This window comes from Hippocampus comes, unplaced genomic scaffold (assembly GCF_001891065.2).
Source record: "Hippocampus comes isolate QL1 unplaced genomic scaffold, H_comes_QL1_v1.1 scaffold2, whole genome shotgun sequence".
Taxonomy (NCBI): domain Eukaryota; kingdom Metazoa; phylum Chordata; class Actinopteri; order Syngnathiformes; family Syngnathidae; genus Hippocampus; species Hippocampus comes.
Genome location: NW_017805139.1, coordinates 3,493,591 through 3,510,696, shown reverse-complemented (window position 1 = coordinate 3,510,696; position 17,106 = coordinate 3,493,591). Strand labels below are relative to the sequence as shown.

Below are 17,106 nucleotides of genomic sequence, written 5' to 3'. Positions count from 1 at the left end.
CACACACACACACACACGCACGCACACACGCACGTACAAATGTGTTTAGGAAAAAGTAATAAGCCAGGATAATAATGTAAATTTGAATCTCAAGGATATACAAGGGGTCGACTGGTTAGCGCGTCGGCCTCACAGTGCAGCGGTTGTAGGGTTCGATTCCTTCTCCAGCCTTCTTGTGTGGCGTTAGCATGTTCTCCCCATGGCTGTGTGTTTTTTCTCCAGATACTCCAATTTCCTCCCACATTCAAAAAACATGCATGGCAGGTGAATGGAACACTGTAAAATTTCCCTAGGTGTGAGTGTGAATCGAACCCTGCAGAGGCACTTTGGGGCCAACGTGCTAACCAGTCTTCCACCGTGCTGACGGCCACAATGAAAGCCCGCTCTGAAATTTGCAGTTCTGAGACAGTTTCTGACATTTTGTGCAGAAAGTCTTTGGTGATGCGATTCAATTGTTGCATCAGCTGAATGGGTGGCTGTTCTCAGGCAATCTCGGAGCTGAACATGCTGGATGTGGAGGTCCTAGGCTGGTGTGGTTACACCTGCTCTGTGCTTGTGAGGCCAGTTGAATGTACAGCCAAAATAGTGAAGATAATTCAGAAAGACGAATAATTCGTTGTTTGGAGGCTGATTTCACCACAGGAGTTCACGGTATTATTCCCATGTTCTGAAGTGTGTGTTTGTGTGCGTGTGTGTGCATGAGCCTGAGTGGTGCACGTGGGTGCTGAGTGGCTGAACATCGTCTGTAGCAGGATAATGGGCCTTTTGCTCGTCAAGTATCCCTGTGGAAACGCAAAACAGCCTCGGGATTGCAATATTTAAAACCACATGGAACTGTGTTCCGTTGTCATACTTGTGTCGAATGACATGCAGTAAAAGTTTTTTTTTCATTCCTGAAGGTGTGTTTGACTCAGTGCTGCTCCACAGGAATAGCAACAGAACAGAGGACGTAAGTGAGAAGCGGAGATCATCACTGTGGAACTACTTAATATGCATCATGAAAATCAGTGATGGTCAGAAATCTACAACCAGTGTTTTGAAACAAAGTAATACGTTTAGTTTCAAAGATATTGACATTTGCAAAAGCCTGGTGTTAGATATTTCTCAGGTATGATTAGTAATAGCCCTCTTATTGCCATAGGTATAATAACACACACACACACACACACACACACGCGCGCGCACACACACACACACACACACACACACACACACACACACACACACACACACACAAGAGAATAAAACTGATTATTGCATACAAAAGTGGTACAGGTTTGATAGCATTTGATTGCTGTTTTTTTTCACGATAACTTAAAATGGATCGCCTCAAATGTGAAAAATTGAATTTGATTTTTTTTCAGCTGACACAGATTGTACTGTAGCTCTCTCCCACATAACAGATGCAACTCAGGAATGTTTATATGGTTCAGGCTCCTGCACATCTATTGTATTATTTTGAGTTAAAAAAAAAGTTTGGCATGTTTATGTCATGTTTTTGTTTTCCTTTGTGGAGGATGATGATGATGAAATGGCTCTCAGTAATCCTGTAGAATCTGTATTAAAAAAGAAGAATGGAAACTACTGCTGCTATAGTAGTGGCAGCAGTGGCATATGGCACACTGTAATGAACAAATGAGACAGCATACATGCAAACATCATATGCAGTTTTTCAGACCTGCTGAGGAGAAGGCAGCATGTGATGCAATTACATTTACATCCCCTGCATTTACTGTGTGTTTGACTAACAGGCGCAAAACAACATGGAGGGGAGGTGTGAGCCTTTCTCTTTGCATAAACCGAGAGTGTGAAGCAGAGCCAGTGAGTCAATGTTGATATTGTGCACTTTGACGGCTTATCTGTCTTCTTTCTGCAAGCATGGATGTTCTGCTCGGGAACTCTTGATTTAAAAGAATGGAAGAAATTGTTTTGGGCTTTAGTGTAAAATCCCCCCCCACCATCCAATCTGTTCATCAATTTTTACACGCTAATCAAGGAGGTCGGACTCATTTGGCTGTGATTGGGCTCACGGGAAGCAAGTCAATGTTCCAACTTCAATCTTCTCCTCATTTAAGTGCAATCTGTCTCTGGCCATCAAATCTCAAAGGACTGCATGCACCATTTTCTTGGACAGTTAAGGTCATGTCAGTGAATTTAGATGTTTATAGACATCTGCAGATCATTGGATTCACACTTAATTTATTTGTCCGCCAGGACAGTTTATGTATCGTGCAGTATTTCACATAGTTCTGTTAGGCTAGTGTTCACATATGTAAAGCACAGTTCTATGTACATGTAGCATACCATGTATATATCACATGACAAAGATAAGATATCTCAGATGTACTGTACTGTACTAAGACCCTCATGTAAACAGACGTTTACTGTACTCCAAGACTGGCAAATAAAGTAGTAAAGCGCTTAATTGCAAAAGAAATTCTGGGTTGTTGATGTCCAAATTACTGCCAATAAACACGTTAAATACTTGTTGAGACAAATGAAGATGACGCGACCCTTCACTGCATCGTTTGTTTTCGTAGCGACATACAGGCCTCCGGGATTGGAACGGAAAAAGTCATCTTTCGATTTAAAATATTTGACAGAACTCCTTTCAGCCTTCTATCCACCCCAAGCAATCATACACTATTGATGAGATGTTGTATGTTGATCTGCCTGTTTGTTTGCCATGGTGAGGAATGTTGACTTTCCCTGTTGACTTGTACTTGCTGCCTCTGCCCAATAACCAGAAAGGCGATCTGTTTTGAATGTGACTGAAATCGATTCAATGATTTTATGTTTTATCAGCTGCAAAGCCCTTGTATGTATTTTGTTCTTTTATTTATTTATTTATTTATTGCTAATGCTTGGGATAGTGCAACCTTTGAAGAATAAGAATAAGAAAACCTTTATTCGTCTCACAATGGAGAAATTCCCAATTTACAGCAGCAAAGTTATGAAAGGAGGTAGGAAATTTGTCTAGTAATTTTTGTGACGCCACATAGATGGTTTAGCTTTGTTCACACGAAAGCTCTGTAAGAAATGTTCTTTACGCTGTCTGCTAAACAGTTTGTAAGATGAGTCGGTAGCTCAAAGAGCCGCTTGTCGATAATTGCAATATGACCCTTGGCCTGAATAATCTGATGCCTTTCTGAGGGTTTCCTCCTGCTGCAACTAGCATCTTCTAATTACATTTTGAGAAAGAGGAGACAGAAAAACAACACAAACAAAGCCTGAATGCTTAAGTAAAGCTCTGCTCCATATTAATGAGGTCTAGTTGCACAACACGTTCAAGCACGGATGGCCTGTGGAAGCAGACCTTCAGCCAGCCGATAAGGCTGAGATGTGAAGCATGCAGGAGTTAATTAACCAATGTTTGAGAAGACTGATTGTGCGGAATCAAGGGTGAATTATCAGTTGCCTCGCTGCACAGCTCCCTAGGTGATTCGGCACAAATTGAGAGACTGAAGCAATTCCCCAGGAGTTTAGTTTAATTTCTTCTGACAGACTGATTCCACTGAACCATGTTAACCTCCAGCTTCATCAGGAAATTAAGTTGCAAAAGACTCTTCAGGTTTCCAAACAGAATGAGATAAAACAACCTAGACTGGCTGTAGTTGTCATCAGACTGGTTCACAGAACGAATAAAATGAATAATAATGCGACAGGGTACTGACTTGCGCATGCACACGTCAATGCCCGTGGTATTATGGGGGAAAAAATGCAGAATGGAAATCATACATTTCAGACATAATAATAAAACCATAAAAATGACTAATAAACAATGTTTACTTACTTAATTTTCGAACGCACTTGTACAATGTAAGCCAAAATGTTAAAAGAAGCTTTTGTTATTTTTTATTTTTTTACTGCTGTGCTATGTTTTTAGCATTTAGCTTACATTTTATCAATATGTTTGAACATACTTTGCCAATATGAATTTGAAAGTCAAAAAAATGATTACTCCACATTGGTAATTCCTCGCATCCACTTGAAAATGCTTGTGGTGTGCATCATACGTTTATTGAAAAAAACAAAAGAACCTCTCAAGTAAGTGAAGTCATGAATATCGATTTTTTTTTTCGCACCTCTGCCACATATCGTTCAAACCTACCCTTAGCCCCGGGATTGAAAAAAATCGTGGTGCCGTGCCTGGCTGGAAATGGACTGCTTAATGGATTAATCACAAAACAAAAAGTGCCCTTTTGATTGTCTTTGCTTCAACTGTGTACTTTGTAGTCGTGAATGTATCGATCCACATCGTGTGTGTGTCAGTGTCAAGTGTGATGCTCCTCTTGTTGCTTTCCCAACTACCCAAATGAACCTCGCTTAGTCTCCTATATCCAATTATTTATTTATTTATTTATTTATTTATTGATAACCAGGCCTGACTCATTTTAGTGAAGCGGTTCTGGTGTAATGTAACACATGTGCATGTTCACTTTGCAAATTAAATGAGCATTTCACAATGAAGTGCAGCAACATGTTGAGACTAGATGGGCACACTCTTTAAGCCTATATGGCGTGGAAAAAGGAAAACATACAATCAACCTATTACAAAAATAATGGCATAAAAATATTCATATTCCCTGATATCGTATCCCTGTAGTTTTCATGATAGCAAGTATGAGAATAATTGCGGCCTTTGTACAAGTTTCATCATACCAATGCCTTGGCTGTCTCCCAGGATGCTCTAATTTGCCTTCCCTTTGTGTCCCTCCGGTTGATGGATTATCGTGTAATCCCCAGTTTTCATCAACCAAAAGAGTCAGAGGTTGTTTTATGACAATCCAACACTTCTCTCAGTGCAGATACAATGATCTTTACTTGACTGTGGGGCATTATCGGGAGGATCATGTTTGATTCAACTAAAACTGGATGTGTGGACTTACATTGAATATTTAACATTCTGATCACATAACACTACTACTAAAATGATCAAAGATAACCATAAATAGAAATTCATGAAGGAAATATGTAGTGTTTTAAATTATCACCTTAAATAATATAGGTAGGCTGTAATGTGGTATGATTCACTTATGGTTAGCACCTTCACCTAACAGTTCTGAAGGGTGGGAGTTTGAATCAGGGCTCTGGCTTTCCTTTGTGGAGTGGTTGTGCATGTTTACCCTCTGGGCTGGCATGGGTTTTCTTTGGTATGGCTTCCTTCCACTTTCCCAACACATGCATGTTTGGTTGAAGGAAGACTAACTCATCTTACGGGCGGCCCGGTAGTCCAGTGGTTAGCACGTCGACTTCACAGTGCAGAGGTGCCTGTGTGGAGTTTGCATGTTCTCCCCGGGCCTGCGTGGGTTTTCTCCGGGTACTCCGGTTTCCTCCCACATTCCAAAAACATGCATGGTAGGCTGATTGAACACTCTAAATTGTCCCTAGGTGTGAATGTGAGCGTGGATGGTTGTTCGTCTCTGTGTGCCCTGCGATTGGCTGGCAACCAATTCAGGGTGTCCCCGCCTACTGCCCGAAGACGGCTGGTATAGGCTCCAGCACCCCCCAGGACCCTGGTGAGGATCAAGCGGTTCGGAAAATGAATGAATGAATGAATAACTCATCTTACCTCAGGGGCCACACGGAGGAAAATCTCTTCCCAAGTGGGTCGGACCAGTAAAATTATAGTAGAGTATACATCTATTTTCTAATCTGCTTTTCCCCACAAGGGTCGCGGGGTGTGCTGGAGCCTATCCCAGCTGTCTTCGGGCAGTAGGCGGGGGATTCCATACCCCCTCTGACCCTCAACAGGGCATACGGTGTCGAAAACAGGGTTCGTACATTATGGTTCTTATTTGTTTAAAATGGAGTGTTCAACAAGTGTTTTTACAATAAATATGATATTTAGGCAATTTATGGATGCGAACAAACACACAAACCTGCCAATAAAGTCATTGTCATTTCTTATACTGTAGTAATACAAAATGTGTAGTTTGCCACCAAATTGTGGCAATCATTTCAAAACTAAATTGAAACCAAAGCAACCATTTCCCAAAATGTGCCAAACATTTATTGGACTGAGCATGGGCGTCATTAGGCCTATTTTAGGGAGGCTTCAGCCTCCCTAAAAATGTCTTTAACCCCCCTAAATAATTTCATTGCATTATTTTAAAAAAATATTATTTATTTTTCCTGTACTTTTGCTAATATATTGCATCAAATTCAATGTAATGCGGCCATTTTAAATTATATTTCGATAACCTGCCATTATTGTAATGTTAAATCTCCCAGGTTTCCTGAACGCAACAGGTGTTGCGTTAGCATTTGACGTGTCTGTCACCATCGCCACATCGAATGCTAACGCAACAACTGACAGTTCATTGCCGAAAGTCAGGTTGAGTCGACAGCATGGATATTCGACAGTTTTTTAGAAAGGTAAATTAAGTATTCAATGCATCCATGCTGGTAAAACTAGTGACTATAGTCCGCTAAAATATCTCCAGTAACAGCAGAAACTGCACTGTAACAAGTGTTCACTTTTGGATAAATTAAGGTGGTGCTTAATAAAAATTAAGCAACATTTTATAATTAAATACATAAATAATCATTACACCAACTCTTTGAGGCAACACCTATTGAGATTTTGGCCTATATAAAATAAAAAAATAAATATAAAATCAATTTATTTATTTGATAGGAATCAGGCTAAAGACGCACAGAGAGTGAGCCGGGGGGAGCTCTGCTGGACAGGTGAGTCTATCAGATCTCTGCTTGACGAGCCTATATTGTGTATGTATGTGACGTCACTGAAGGCCTAAGGTTGAAATGCACGGCCCGCCACTGCTAAGCATATATTAATACATTTTGGTAGAGAGGAATATAGGACTACTGTCATATAGGTTATGTTATCGGGCATCCTTCTAATTCCCTTGAACAACCAAGATTGAACTTTTGAACTCTTTGTAATTTCTATTATCTAGTCCAGTTAAAGTCCAGGGGAGGAAGCCCCATCATAGTAAAGAGGATACTAATGTGATGTGTGTAGTTCTTCATAGCCTCTTCATTTTGCTCTCAAAGTGCACGGAATTGATGGATTTTTAACAGAATGTAGAAAAAAATTCTCACGGGGGGGCATGCCCCCGGACCCCCCTAAAGGGGCTGTGTTCCCCTTGGGGCTAAGCCCCCCTTGTTCTTGAAACCTAGTGACGCCCCTGGGACTGAGTGTGGAGGAATGTCATCTTCATGGCAGCTGATGTCCTGATTAGATATTGTATGGAGCAAAACAACCTATACCTTGTAAATCAAGCATGCAAATCTCGCCTATGCGAATGTGTGTGTGTGTTTGTGTGTGTGTGTGTGTGTGTGTGTGTGTGGGTGTGTGTGTGTGTGTGTGTGTGTGTGTGTGTGTGTGTGTGTGTCAGATAGACATACGGGAAGAGTGACTCTGCTTTATCTTCCTTCCTTGATATAATCCTGTCTGTGTTTGGATATCTCCTGCGCAAACTTTGTCAGTCTGGCTTTGGCAGCATCAAAACAAGAGCTTCACAGTGAATACTTAAAATGTATGGTGCAGGATTCAATATTTGTGTCTAACGTGTCCTGGAGTTTAATAGAAGGGCGGCACGATGGTCGACACATCGGCCTCACAGTGTAGAGGTGCAGGGTTTGATTCCGGCCTTCCTGTGTGGAGTTTGAATGTTCTCCCCGTGCCTGCATGGGTACTCCGCTTTCCTGCAACCCTTGTGAGGATAAGTGGATTAGAAATTGGATGGATGAGATTAATAGAATCACAAGTCGAGTGCTGAAATGGATGATTTATAAATGGTAAACAGACTTTTACTTGTATAGCGCTTTTCTACTTTCAAGATACTTAACACACTTTCATTCTCTTGTCACTTCCCCTAATGATGAACTGGGTTGTGGTCACGTGGGGCTCAGGATTTTTCTCTTCCCCAAGATGGCAAAAAAAAAGGTTTTAGTAGCAGGGTTGCCTCTCTTTTAAGAGACACACCGTCAGAGCATAATTACTCTTTCAAATGTAATGTGATAAAAACAAATGTTTTAATGACTAAAGGAAGACATATCAATAACATCACAATTTTAAAACGTATTGAATCTGTTACATTAAGGTACTGTATGTTATCAAAAGGGAGAGCAAGGTGGGAAAAGCAACTTAGAGGGCGCTCCAGAACTATTTGGTTAAAAATCACTTGAACCATAGCTACAGTTACATTTTCAACTAGAATGTATACATCAGGTGAATGTTTGTTGTTGCGTTTGCGTGGATCATTTGGAATTCAAGGAGGCACAAAAACTATCCTCCAATTCTGTCATAACTAACTCAGTGGCATCCGAATTGAAACAAAGACGAGCATTTATAGAGATCCAACTTCCATCTCCAATCTTTTTGTTTTTTTCCCCCTCTTCAGTGTGCGTGAAGAGCGAGCTGGTGCAAGCGGAGGGGGAGGAGGGAAGGAGGACGGTCCTGCTGTCAAGCACAGATGAAAATACAGCAGCAGATTTGAGGAGGGCACCTAATCGTATTTCGTCCCTCCGTACAGGCACAGACGACGAACCGCGGAAGCGGGAACACGACACGGCAGATGAAATGCGTTCGCTTGATATCAAAGCTGGCGTGGTGCAGTCTTTGGAGCAGATGTCCACCATGGAAACTTCAGAAACCGTTTAGAAACAGTCGGGGATTGTTATTATCACAACGGTGGGATTTCTAACAAACTGTGAGTGTTTGACTAAACGGGCACAAACACGCCAGCAATTTAGTCTTCGTGGGCGAGATGCGTGTTTGTTTGAGCAACAGCTTGGAAAATGTGCTGGACTCTAAAGAGAAATGTTCCAGAGCTTAGACAGACCACATGCGCCCTCTGAGGTGAGTAAACATAATTTATTCCTTTATCTAACCCCATCAACCCCTTGTCCCCCCCCCCCTCAGAATTTTTAATTTGTATTACTGTGTTTGAATTAATTTCTCCACCATTTACTTAATACCTCACTATTTTAGGGTGCATCTCATTCACGACCTGAATGTGCTTTCCCCTCGTTTGTCAGTAATAATGATATGTCATCCTCCAAATGTTGTGTAGGCACACTAATTAAGAACCTTCACCAGTTGGATGGGGTACTTGAAGGAAGTTAGTGTTTAAAAAAAATAAAATCTTTGCAATTCAATGCAATGCAATGCCATTATTTTTATTTGATATATATGATACAGTGGTACACTTCATAAGACTTTGAGGACAAACCGTTGTTTTTGTGAGTTAAAAAAAGTCTTTGATTGTGATGGCCATCGATGTCAGTTTAACGAGTACATGAGATTTGTATTTCCAGTGTTTAACGGCAACTCGGTACAGTGCACAAAAGAGAGTGGTTTGAATAACAACTCCTACCGTAATAAAGCCTTCCTTCTGCTCCCTGGCAAAATCATGTAGAACAGTCTGTTCTGTTTGTTTAATCCACACACAAGGGAAATGTTATATGTACAGCAAATGTACATTGCAACATTTGTGTACTCAGGAAAGAACCGAGTAGGCATCAAAGTGTTACTGTGACCAGTGGAGAGACAATGCTCCCATTGCGCAAATTATGAATGGCAAGTTGTAAAAATATGACATTGTTCAAGAGTAGCAGTTGGTGCGCCTGGACATGGTATTGGCCGACCATTTTAGTTGTTTTTGAAGGTCAGGGTCTGCCTGTGAAACTTGGAAGGACATTCGAAGAAACAAAAGGGTCCAGTTTTTACTCGTTTTGAAAATGTGGCTTTTATTTTCAAATGAAATCCTCCTACATTTTCGAAAACCGAGTGTGGGAGAGTGTGTCCTTCTATCCCACATCACATGACCTCGAGGAGCAATGTACACCCTGGACTAATCATAAGTCAATAACAGGGATGAGGGAAATCAAAAAGATCAAGAACTATGACAATATTTGTATTTGTTTATTTATTTATCCGTTTGTTATAATTTCAGCTGTCGGCTTCTTTGTGTTTGTTCAGTCAGACGCCCTGACAGATACCTCTTCAGTTCCACCTCTTACAGTGAAGACAGAATGCCGATTATCAGCAATGCCAATCACGACTTCAGCACCTACTCGACGAGCAGCGACGACAGTAGCCTCGACCGCTTCTTCACTGAGATCCCCGAGACGGAGACAATCAAGGGGGTGTACTTCCAGCGGGCCCAGCTACTACGTGAGCCCAAGGCCTCACATGTGGTCGATCACACCCTTCAAGTCCTCATCAATGTTGGGGGTAATCGCTACACCTTCCCCTGGAGCACATTGGAGCAATTCCCCCAAAGTCGCCTGGGACGCCTGCGCTTCTGCACCACTCCCGAGGAGATCGCACACCTCTGTGATGACTATGATGAGACACGCAAGGAATACTTCTTTGACCGCAACCCCACAGCTTTCCGGGTCATCCTCAATTTCCTCGCAGCGGGCAAATTGCGTCTGCTCAGGGAATTGTGCGCCGTATCTCTGCATGACGAGCTCGACTACTGGGGCGTCGACCCAGGTCACATGGAGCGGTGCTGCCGTCGTCGCATGATCACCCGCGTGGAGGAGGTGGCCGAGCGAGAGCGCAAAGAAGAGGAATGGAGACGGAAGAGGATGAAGCTGAAGAAAAACACGGCAGAAGTGGAGCGAGGCCACTGCAAGCTGATCTGGATGCTGCGGGAAGTGGTGGAAAACCCTCACTCGGGTTTGGCAGGAAAGATATTTGCTTGCCTCTCTGTCATTATGGTGCTGGTCACGGTGGTCAGCCTGTGTATCAGCACCATGCCAGACCTCCGAGACGAAGAGACGAGGGTGTGTATGAAACATCACACTGGCATTGACGTTTCATGTAGTTTCACTTAATATTGATGTGGTGCGGCAGTGAGAAAAACCAGCATACTGCCACAAATGTGGCAGTATGCTGCACTCATACACTCATACAGTTATCAACTAATGAAAATAAGAACTGTGTGGAGTTTGTATGTTCTCCTGTGCCTGTGTGTGTAATAATAATAATAAAGATAATTGCATACAGTTACCTAAAACGAGATTATTAACAATGTTTTCCTGATGTAAGACTAGCCGAGTGATATTTTGAAACCAGGGGTCACAAACTACTTTCTATCTATCTATCTATCTATCTATCTATTTTTTAAAAACCCACATTGAGCTATTTTTAACCCCACCATTTTAATGATGTCATTTAAGACCAGAATGCCCTTGCAATTTTATGTACTAGGTTCCAAGTCAAACACGAAGACTGTTTTGGACATACTGTGTTAAAAAAATAGTAAGAGTCGTGAGGACAAGCAGCGTGTCTGATTGAGGCATGGCATGACAAAGAGACATTGCCCTCCTCGCCCTTCATGCAGCAACAGAATGTATTTTTACTGGTCTGTATGAAGCGGGATCAATCTAGTCTGTGCATAAATTCAAAAAAAAAAAGAAAGAAAAGAAAAGAAAAAAAAAAGCATTCTTATTCTCGATTTCTCAGTGCGCCCATAACTGATAGTTGTGCTCATCCGGTGGAACCTTTTGTGTCTTGCAGGGCGAGTGTTCCCAGAAGTGTCACAGCATGTTTGTGGTGGAGTCCATTTGTGTAGCCTGGTTCACTTTTGAATTTGTGCTGCGATTTATAAATGCCCAGAGTAAGCTGGCCTTTGCTCGTGGTCCCCTCAACATCATTGACGCCGTCGCCATCCTGCCATACTACGTGTCGCTGGTGGTGGATGTCAGAGATGAGTCCCAGGACGAAATGGTCATGGGTGCCGGCAGAGGCTACCTGGACAAATTGAGTCTCATTCTTCGCTTGCTGCGCGCGCTGCGCATCCTTTACGTTATGCGGCTTGCCCGTCACTCCCTGGGTTTACAAACACTGGGCCTGACTATGCAGCGCAGCATGAGGGAGTTTGGCCTACTGCTGCTATTTGTCTGCGTGGCCGTGACTCTCTTTTCACCATTGGTCCATCTTGCAGAAAGCGAACTGGCGCCGTATGCCGCTACCCATCCGCAAAACAGCTTCAGCAGCATCCCGGCGACTTACTGGTGGGCAATCATCTCTATGACAACTGTTGGTTATGGAGACATGGTCCCCCGCAGCATCCCCGGACAGATGGTGGCACTGACTAGTATCCTGAGTGGAATACTCATCATGGCGTTCCCCGCCACTTCCATCTTCCATACCTTCTCCCGCTCCTATCAGGAGCTGAAGCAGGAGTACGAACGGCTTTGGAAGGAGGAAAGAGGAGAAGAAATAGCAGCAGAGTCAGAAGAGATGTGCTCCAAGGTTGAGTTGACGTCAATTGAGCTCACATCTCTATCTCGATTCGACAATTTGCAACTCGTGGCAGAGAGAGAGGATCATTCTACTCTTCCGACGACAGTTTTCTAACAGAACAGTCACCTTGGAAATGCATGCACGGGGAAAAAAAAAAACATTCTGTTGACAGCTTCACTACCAAGCTGGTGTTTGGACAATTAATTCTTCTTTCTTTCACTTCCCTTGTGAAAAACTATAGAAGATTGAACAACATAAGAGTAGATCAACAAGCAACTGGTGTCACTTCTTGAATTATGATTGAATTAACTGTATGCCATTTTTTGGGGGGGGGGGTGGGGGAGTCTGATAAAATCGCTGCTTTGTCATCTTATAGTATGTCTTGTGCGACAGCCTGTAGTTGCCTATTGCTTTCGGAACAATTAAATCATGTGTACACCCGAAATTAAGGAGTATCATGTTGATGTTTGGTAAAGTGTGTTTGCAAGGTTGTGCACACTATGTCAACAAAGGTCTGCGTACGTCTCTTAATCTATGAATGACCCATTTAGGATTGGTTTCAACCTTTTTAAAAACTTTTCAACATTCATACAGACATTTGAATCAACTGCATGTAGATGTGAAAGAATGTATAGAGCCATCATCTCAAACTCATGAAACACATATGGGATGGGTTAGAGCAGAGATAAGGAGAATAATTTAAATTTAAAAAATGTATATTTTATATTACTACAGCTTGATAAAGGTCAAATGCAGTCATTGGGTGGCTGCCCCTAGACGTCATCCAAATTCTGACTTTCATCTCCTGAGATGCTTTGCCAGCCCTTGACTGCAGCCACCTTTACATGCTGCTTTTTTTGTGGATCTTTAAAGGTTCCATTTTTGTGGGAAACTTGCATAGAGATTTTAGATTTTTACAACTAACCTTTGGCCTCTAAAATTACAAGGGCTTCTCAAATTGTTGGCCATTACCCTCCACACATTTATGTGTACAGCAAACTACTGCTCGGGTAACGTCGGCCCAAGTGTCCAATGGGATTGCTGCATATGCATTTTCACGTGTTCAACCCCCCCCACCCCCAGGAGAAGGATTTTGTGCATCACAGGAAAAGGACTACACTGGTTGCCCCGAGGCAAGAAATTGAAAATGCATGCGCAGCAATCCCACTGGACAAATTGCAGTGGTACCATGAGATGGAAAACCTGAAACAAAGATAAATAGCAAATCCAGCAGAGAGCAGTGAACTTTGTCGAACTTGATTTGACCGGATGTTTATATGTCAGCACTTGACATGGAAGTGCTGCAGGCACAAAGTCGACCAGCTCGAGGCAGTGGAATTTCACACTACTTTGCTTCTCTATACAGTATATTGCATTGAGTAGGAACTACTGCGAATGTCAATTTTTTAAGGAGTTAAATATTTGTCCACCAGAAACTGGAAATATGTCACACAATTGGCATTACAGGTATAATTACATCCTATTTACCAATGTAAAAATAGGTATCAATATATTTCAAATGGTCGTGATCCCGTCTACGTCACGGGAGTTACGTTCCAGACTACAGCTGCAATAAGTGAAATCCGCGATATAGAAATACCCTTTTTAAATACTTCCGAGGCATTTATTTATAGAATTGATGGAATGTAATTAATTTTAAGCTCTTTAAACAGTACAAACACATTCAAAAATATATTGAATGACATCACAAACACGGATATTTGATAAACAGCGTTACTGTGTACCAGTACAGTATGTACAGTACATAACTAATCATGCCCAAAGATGTCCATTAGAAAATGAACCGACAAATGTCACTCTGTGTTGGCGTGAAAAGCACGAAGGAAGACAAATAATCTTGAGCAAAACACAAGGCTGAGCTGAAACGCTTCCTGCTTTCATTCCTTTTTTTAAATTGTACCGTCATACAAAATAGTGTGCCGCCATTTAGTGGTCGACAGTGGAAGTTCCGCCAAAATAAACGAGAGGCAGAACAAAGTACGGTAGTTATAAACTTTACAAAAAATAATTAACATAAACGAATTCGGTGAAACAGAAAACCTGCGACAGAAAGGGGATTACTGGATTGATTTTTATTGTCATATTTCATTTTCGTATTTAATTTTTGTGCTGTTGGAGGTGACTCAGCTGGTTGGTGGTGATTTTTCGTGACCTCTATTTGACCAGCTGATTAGCAGCTAGACATGCCTATATGACGTGACACAGCGTGGCACATTTTTGATACTTGTCTATGATTTGGATCGTGAGCTGTTTCTCTTCCCATAACTGCGATGCACGTTGACAGATTCCAGAAAATGAAGGACTTTTCAGATGTTCTTTACTGGCGGCAAAGCCAGATCTGGGTTTTCTGTTTTTGGACATTCCCAGTGGTTTGCATATAGTTTCATCCCTCTATACAGTATTTACATTCATTTAGACATTGTGATTGTGGGGTTTGACAATGATAAGCCCATCTTCCCCGGGTTATTGTTTTCCTTCTGTTGATATGTTCAATATCATTTATCAAGGAAAGCGCTCTCTTCACCTGCCGGACTTCAGTTGTCTGTTCTGTGAGCTACTGCGAAAAGCAACCCAAGACATTTTGAATGTAAGAGAATCGAATAAGTCAGACAATTTCAATATACCTGCACTTGTATTACCAACAAAGTTTCTGTTGAGTTGATTTCTTTCACTAAGTGAGTTGAATGCAGATTGAATGTACGCAAAATATGTTCAAGATGAAAGCAAACTATCAAGACTGAAGCCACACTGCACGTTTTGCAGCTCTTGTCGTATTGATGGTGTTAGAAGTTGAAATCGACATAACGACATAAGAACTCTTGCTTAAAAAAAAAAAACCTCGTTTTGTTTGAGCAAATAAACTGCAGAGAACATTTTCTCACATCTAATTTGAACTGCGCCAAAAAAGACTTGTTTTGTAGTAAGATGATTACATATTCATTTGAGGTGAATTGGAAACCGATTATTGAGATTAATCGTGATCATAAATGATCATAAATCAGTCCCCAAATCAAGGCCTTTGATACAATGACTCAGGCACTTTAAAAACAAGAAAATCCTTTTGACTCATATTGAATTGAATACTAAATCTGTGATCGGGTATGAACCATGCACAGTTACACCCAATATTCATTTTCAGAAACGGCATCATACTCTGGCATATTTGATCATGATAAATTGATTCTATGTTTGTCACCCTTAAACTGCGGATGTATGGATTTTTATGCATTTCAAAAACATTTGCATGCATCGCATTTGCACGATGAAATGAAGAAAAACATTGTATCATCTTTTTTTCTCATGCAACATTAAAGATGACTTTCACCATTTGTGTCTTTTTTTATTTTTTAATAATTGTCATCATAACAACATTTGCTGTTTTCAACCGTGTTTAATTTTTTCGGTGCAGATGGACTGATTCAAAGTTCTTATTCACACTGTGGGGTTGGCAGCTTTTTTTCCTACTCCAACCAGAAAAAAAAAGGAAACAGTGAAAAGTCCAGCAATCATTTTGTTCTTTTTCTCTCCCACTGCTTTAGCTCCAACCTGCACAGCCTGCTGTTCTGTCGAAAACATGAAGCAAGTGGACTGAAACAAGCTGTCTGTCTCCTTTGAAGAATGGACAAGTGATGAATGAGCCGACATGTTGGATGAGGATCTGAACCCAGACCAGTCCCCAGACCTCCGACCTAACTGGGACACATGAATTGCATGGGGGAGGGGGGGGTCAAGATGAAAGCAAACTATCAAGACTGAAGCCACACTGCACGTTTTGCAGCTCTTGTCGTATTGATGGTGTTAGAAGTTGAAATCGACATAACGACATAAGAACTCTTGCTTAAAAAAAAAAAACCTCGTTTTGTTTGAGCAAATAAACTGCAGAGAACATTTTCTCACATCTAATTTGAACTGCGCCAAAAAAGACTTGTTTTGTAGTAAGATGATTACATATTCATTTGAGGTGAATTGGAAACCGATTATTGAGATTAATCGTGATCATAAATGATCATAAATCAGTCCCCAAATCAAGGCCTTTGATACAATGACTCAGGCACTTTAAAAACAAGAAAATCCTTTTGACTCATATTGAATTGAATACTAAATCTGTGATCGGGTATGAACCATGCACAGTTACACCCAATATTCATTTTCAGAAACGGCATCATACTCTGGCATATTTGATCATGATAAATTGATTCTATGTTTGTCACCCTTAAACTGCGGATGTATGGATTTTTATGCATTTCAAAAACATTTGCATGCATCGCATTTGCACGATGAAATGAAGAAAAACATTGTATCATCTTTTTTTCTCATGCAACATTAAAGATGACTTTCACCATTTGTGTCTTTTTTTATTTTTTAATAATTGTCATCATAACAACATTTGCTGTTTTCAACCGTGTTTAATTTTTTCGGTGCAGATGGACTGATTCAAAGTTCTTATTCACACTGTGGGGTTGGCAGCTTTTTTTCCTACTCCAACCAGAAAAAAAAAGGAAACAGTGAAAAGTCCAGCAATCATTTTGTTCTTTTTCTCTCCCACTGCTTTAGCTCCAACCTGCACAGCCTGCTGTTCTGTCGAAAACATGAAGCAAGTGGACTGAAACAAGCTGTCTGTCTCCTTTGAAGAATGGACAAGTGATGAATGAGCCGACATGTTGGATGAGGATCTGAACCCAGACCAGTCCCCAGACCTCCGACCTAACTGGGACACATGAATTGCATGGGGGAGGGGGGGGTCAATTATTATTAATACCCGACAGGCAACACTTAATTTGTTCCGTACATCCGATGCTACCATACTCTATGCTGCATAACCATAGGGGGAAAAAACAAATATATATATATATATA

The 17,106-nt window shown here is 41.3% G+C and overlaps 2 protein-coding genes across 2 annotated transcripts in view; one reads left to right on the top strand and one right to left on the bottom strand.

Moving 5' to 3' along the window:
* The first annotated feature begins 8,389 nt into the window (after positions 1-8,389).
* Positions 8,390-14,249, top strand: LOC109514339 (potassium voltage-gated channel subfamily G member 4-like). Its single transcript, XM_019867344.1, has 3 exons — positions 8,390-8,830; positions 9,953-10,764; positions 11,501-14,249. The coding sequence occupies exons 2-3, from the start codon at positions 10,006-10,008 to the stop codon at positions 12,341-12,343; spliced, it is 1,602 nt and encodes a 533-aa protein (XP_019722903.1). The 5' UTR covers positions 8,390-8,830; positions 9,953-10,005; the 3' UTR covers positions 12,344-14,249.
* A 2,402-nt stretch (positions 14,250-16,651) lies between these two features.
* The window catches only part of LOC109514342 (uncharacterized), a 3,988-nt gene continuing 3,533 nt past the window's right edge, over positions 16,652-17,106 (bottom strand). The window contains exon 4 of the mRNA XM_019867350.1: positions 16,652-16,954. Coding sequence (XP_019722909.1) covers positions 16,801-16,954 — 154 coding nt within the window. The 3' untranslated portion in view covers positions 16,652-16,800. The remainder of the gene's footprint in view (positions 16,955-17,106) is intronic.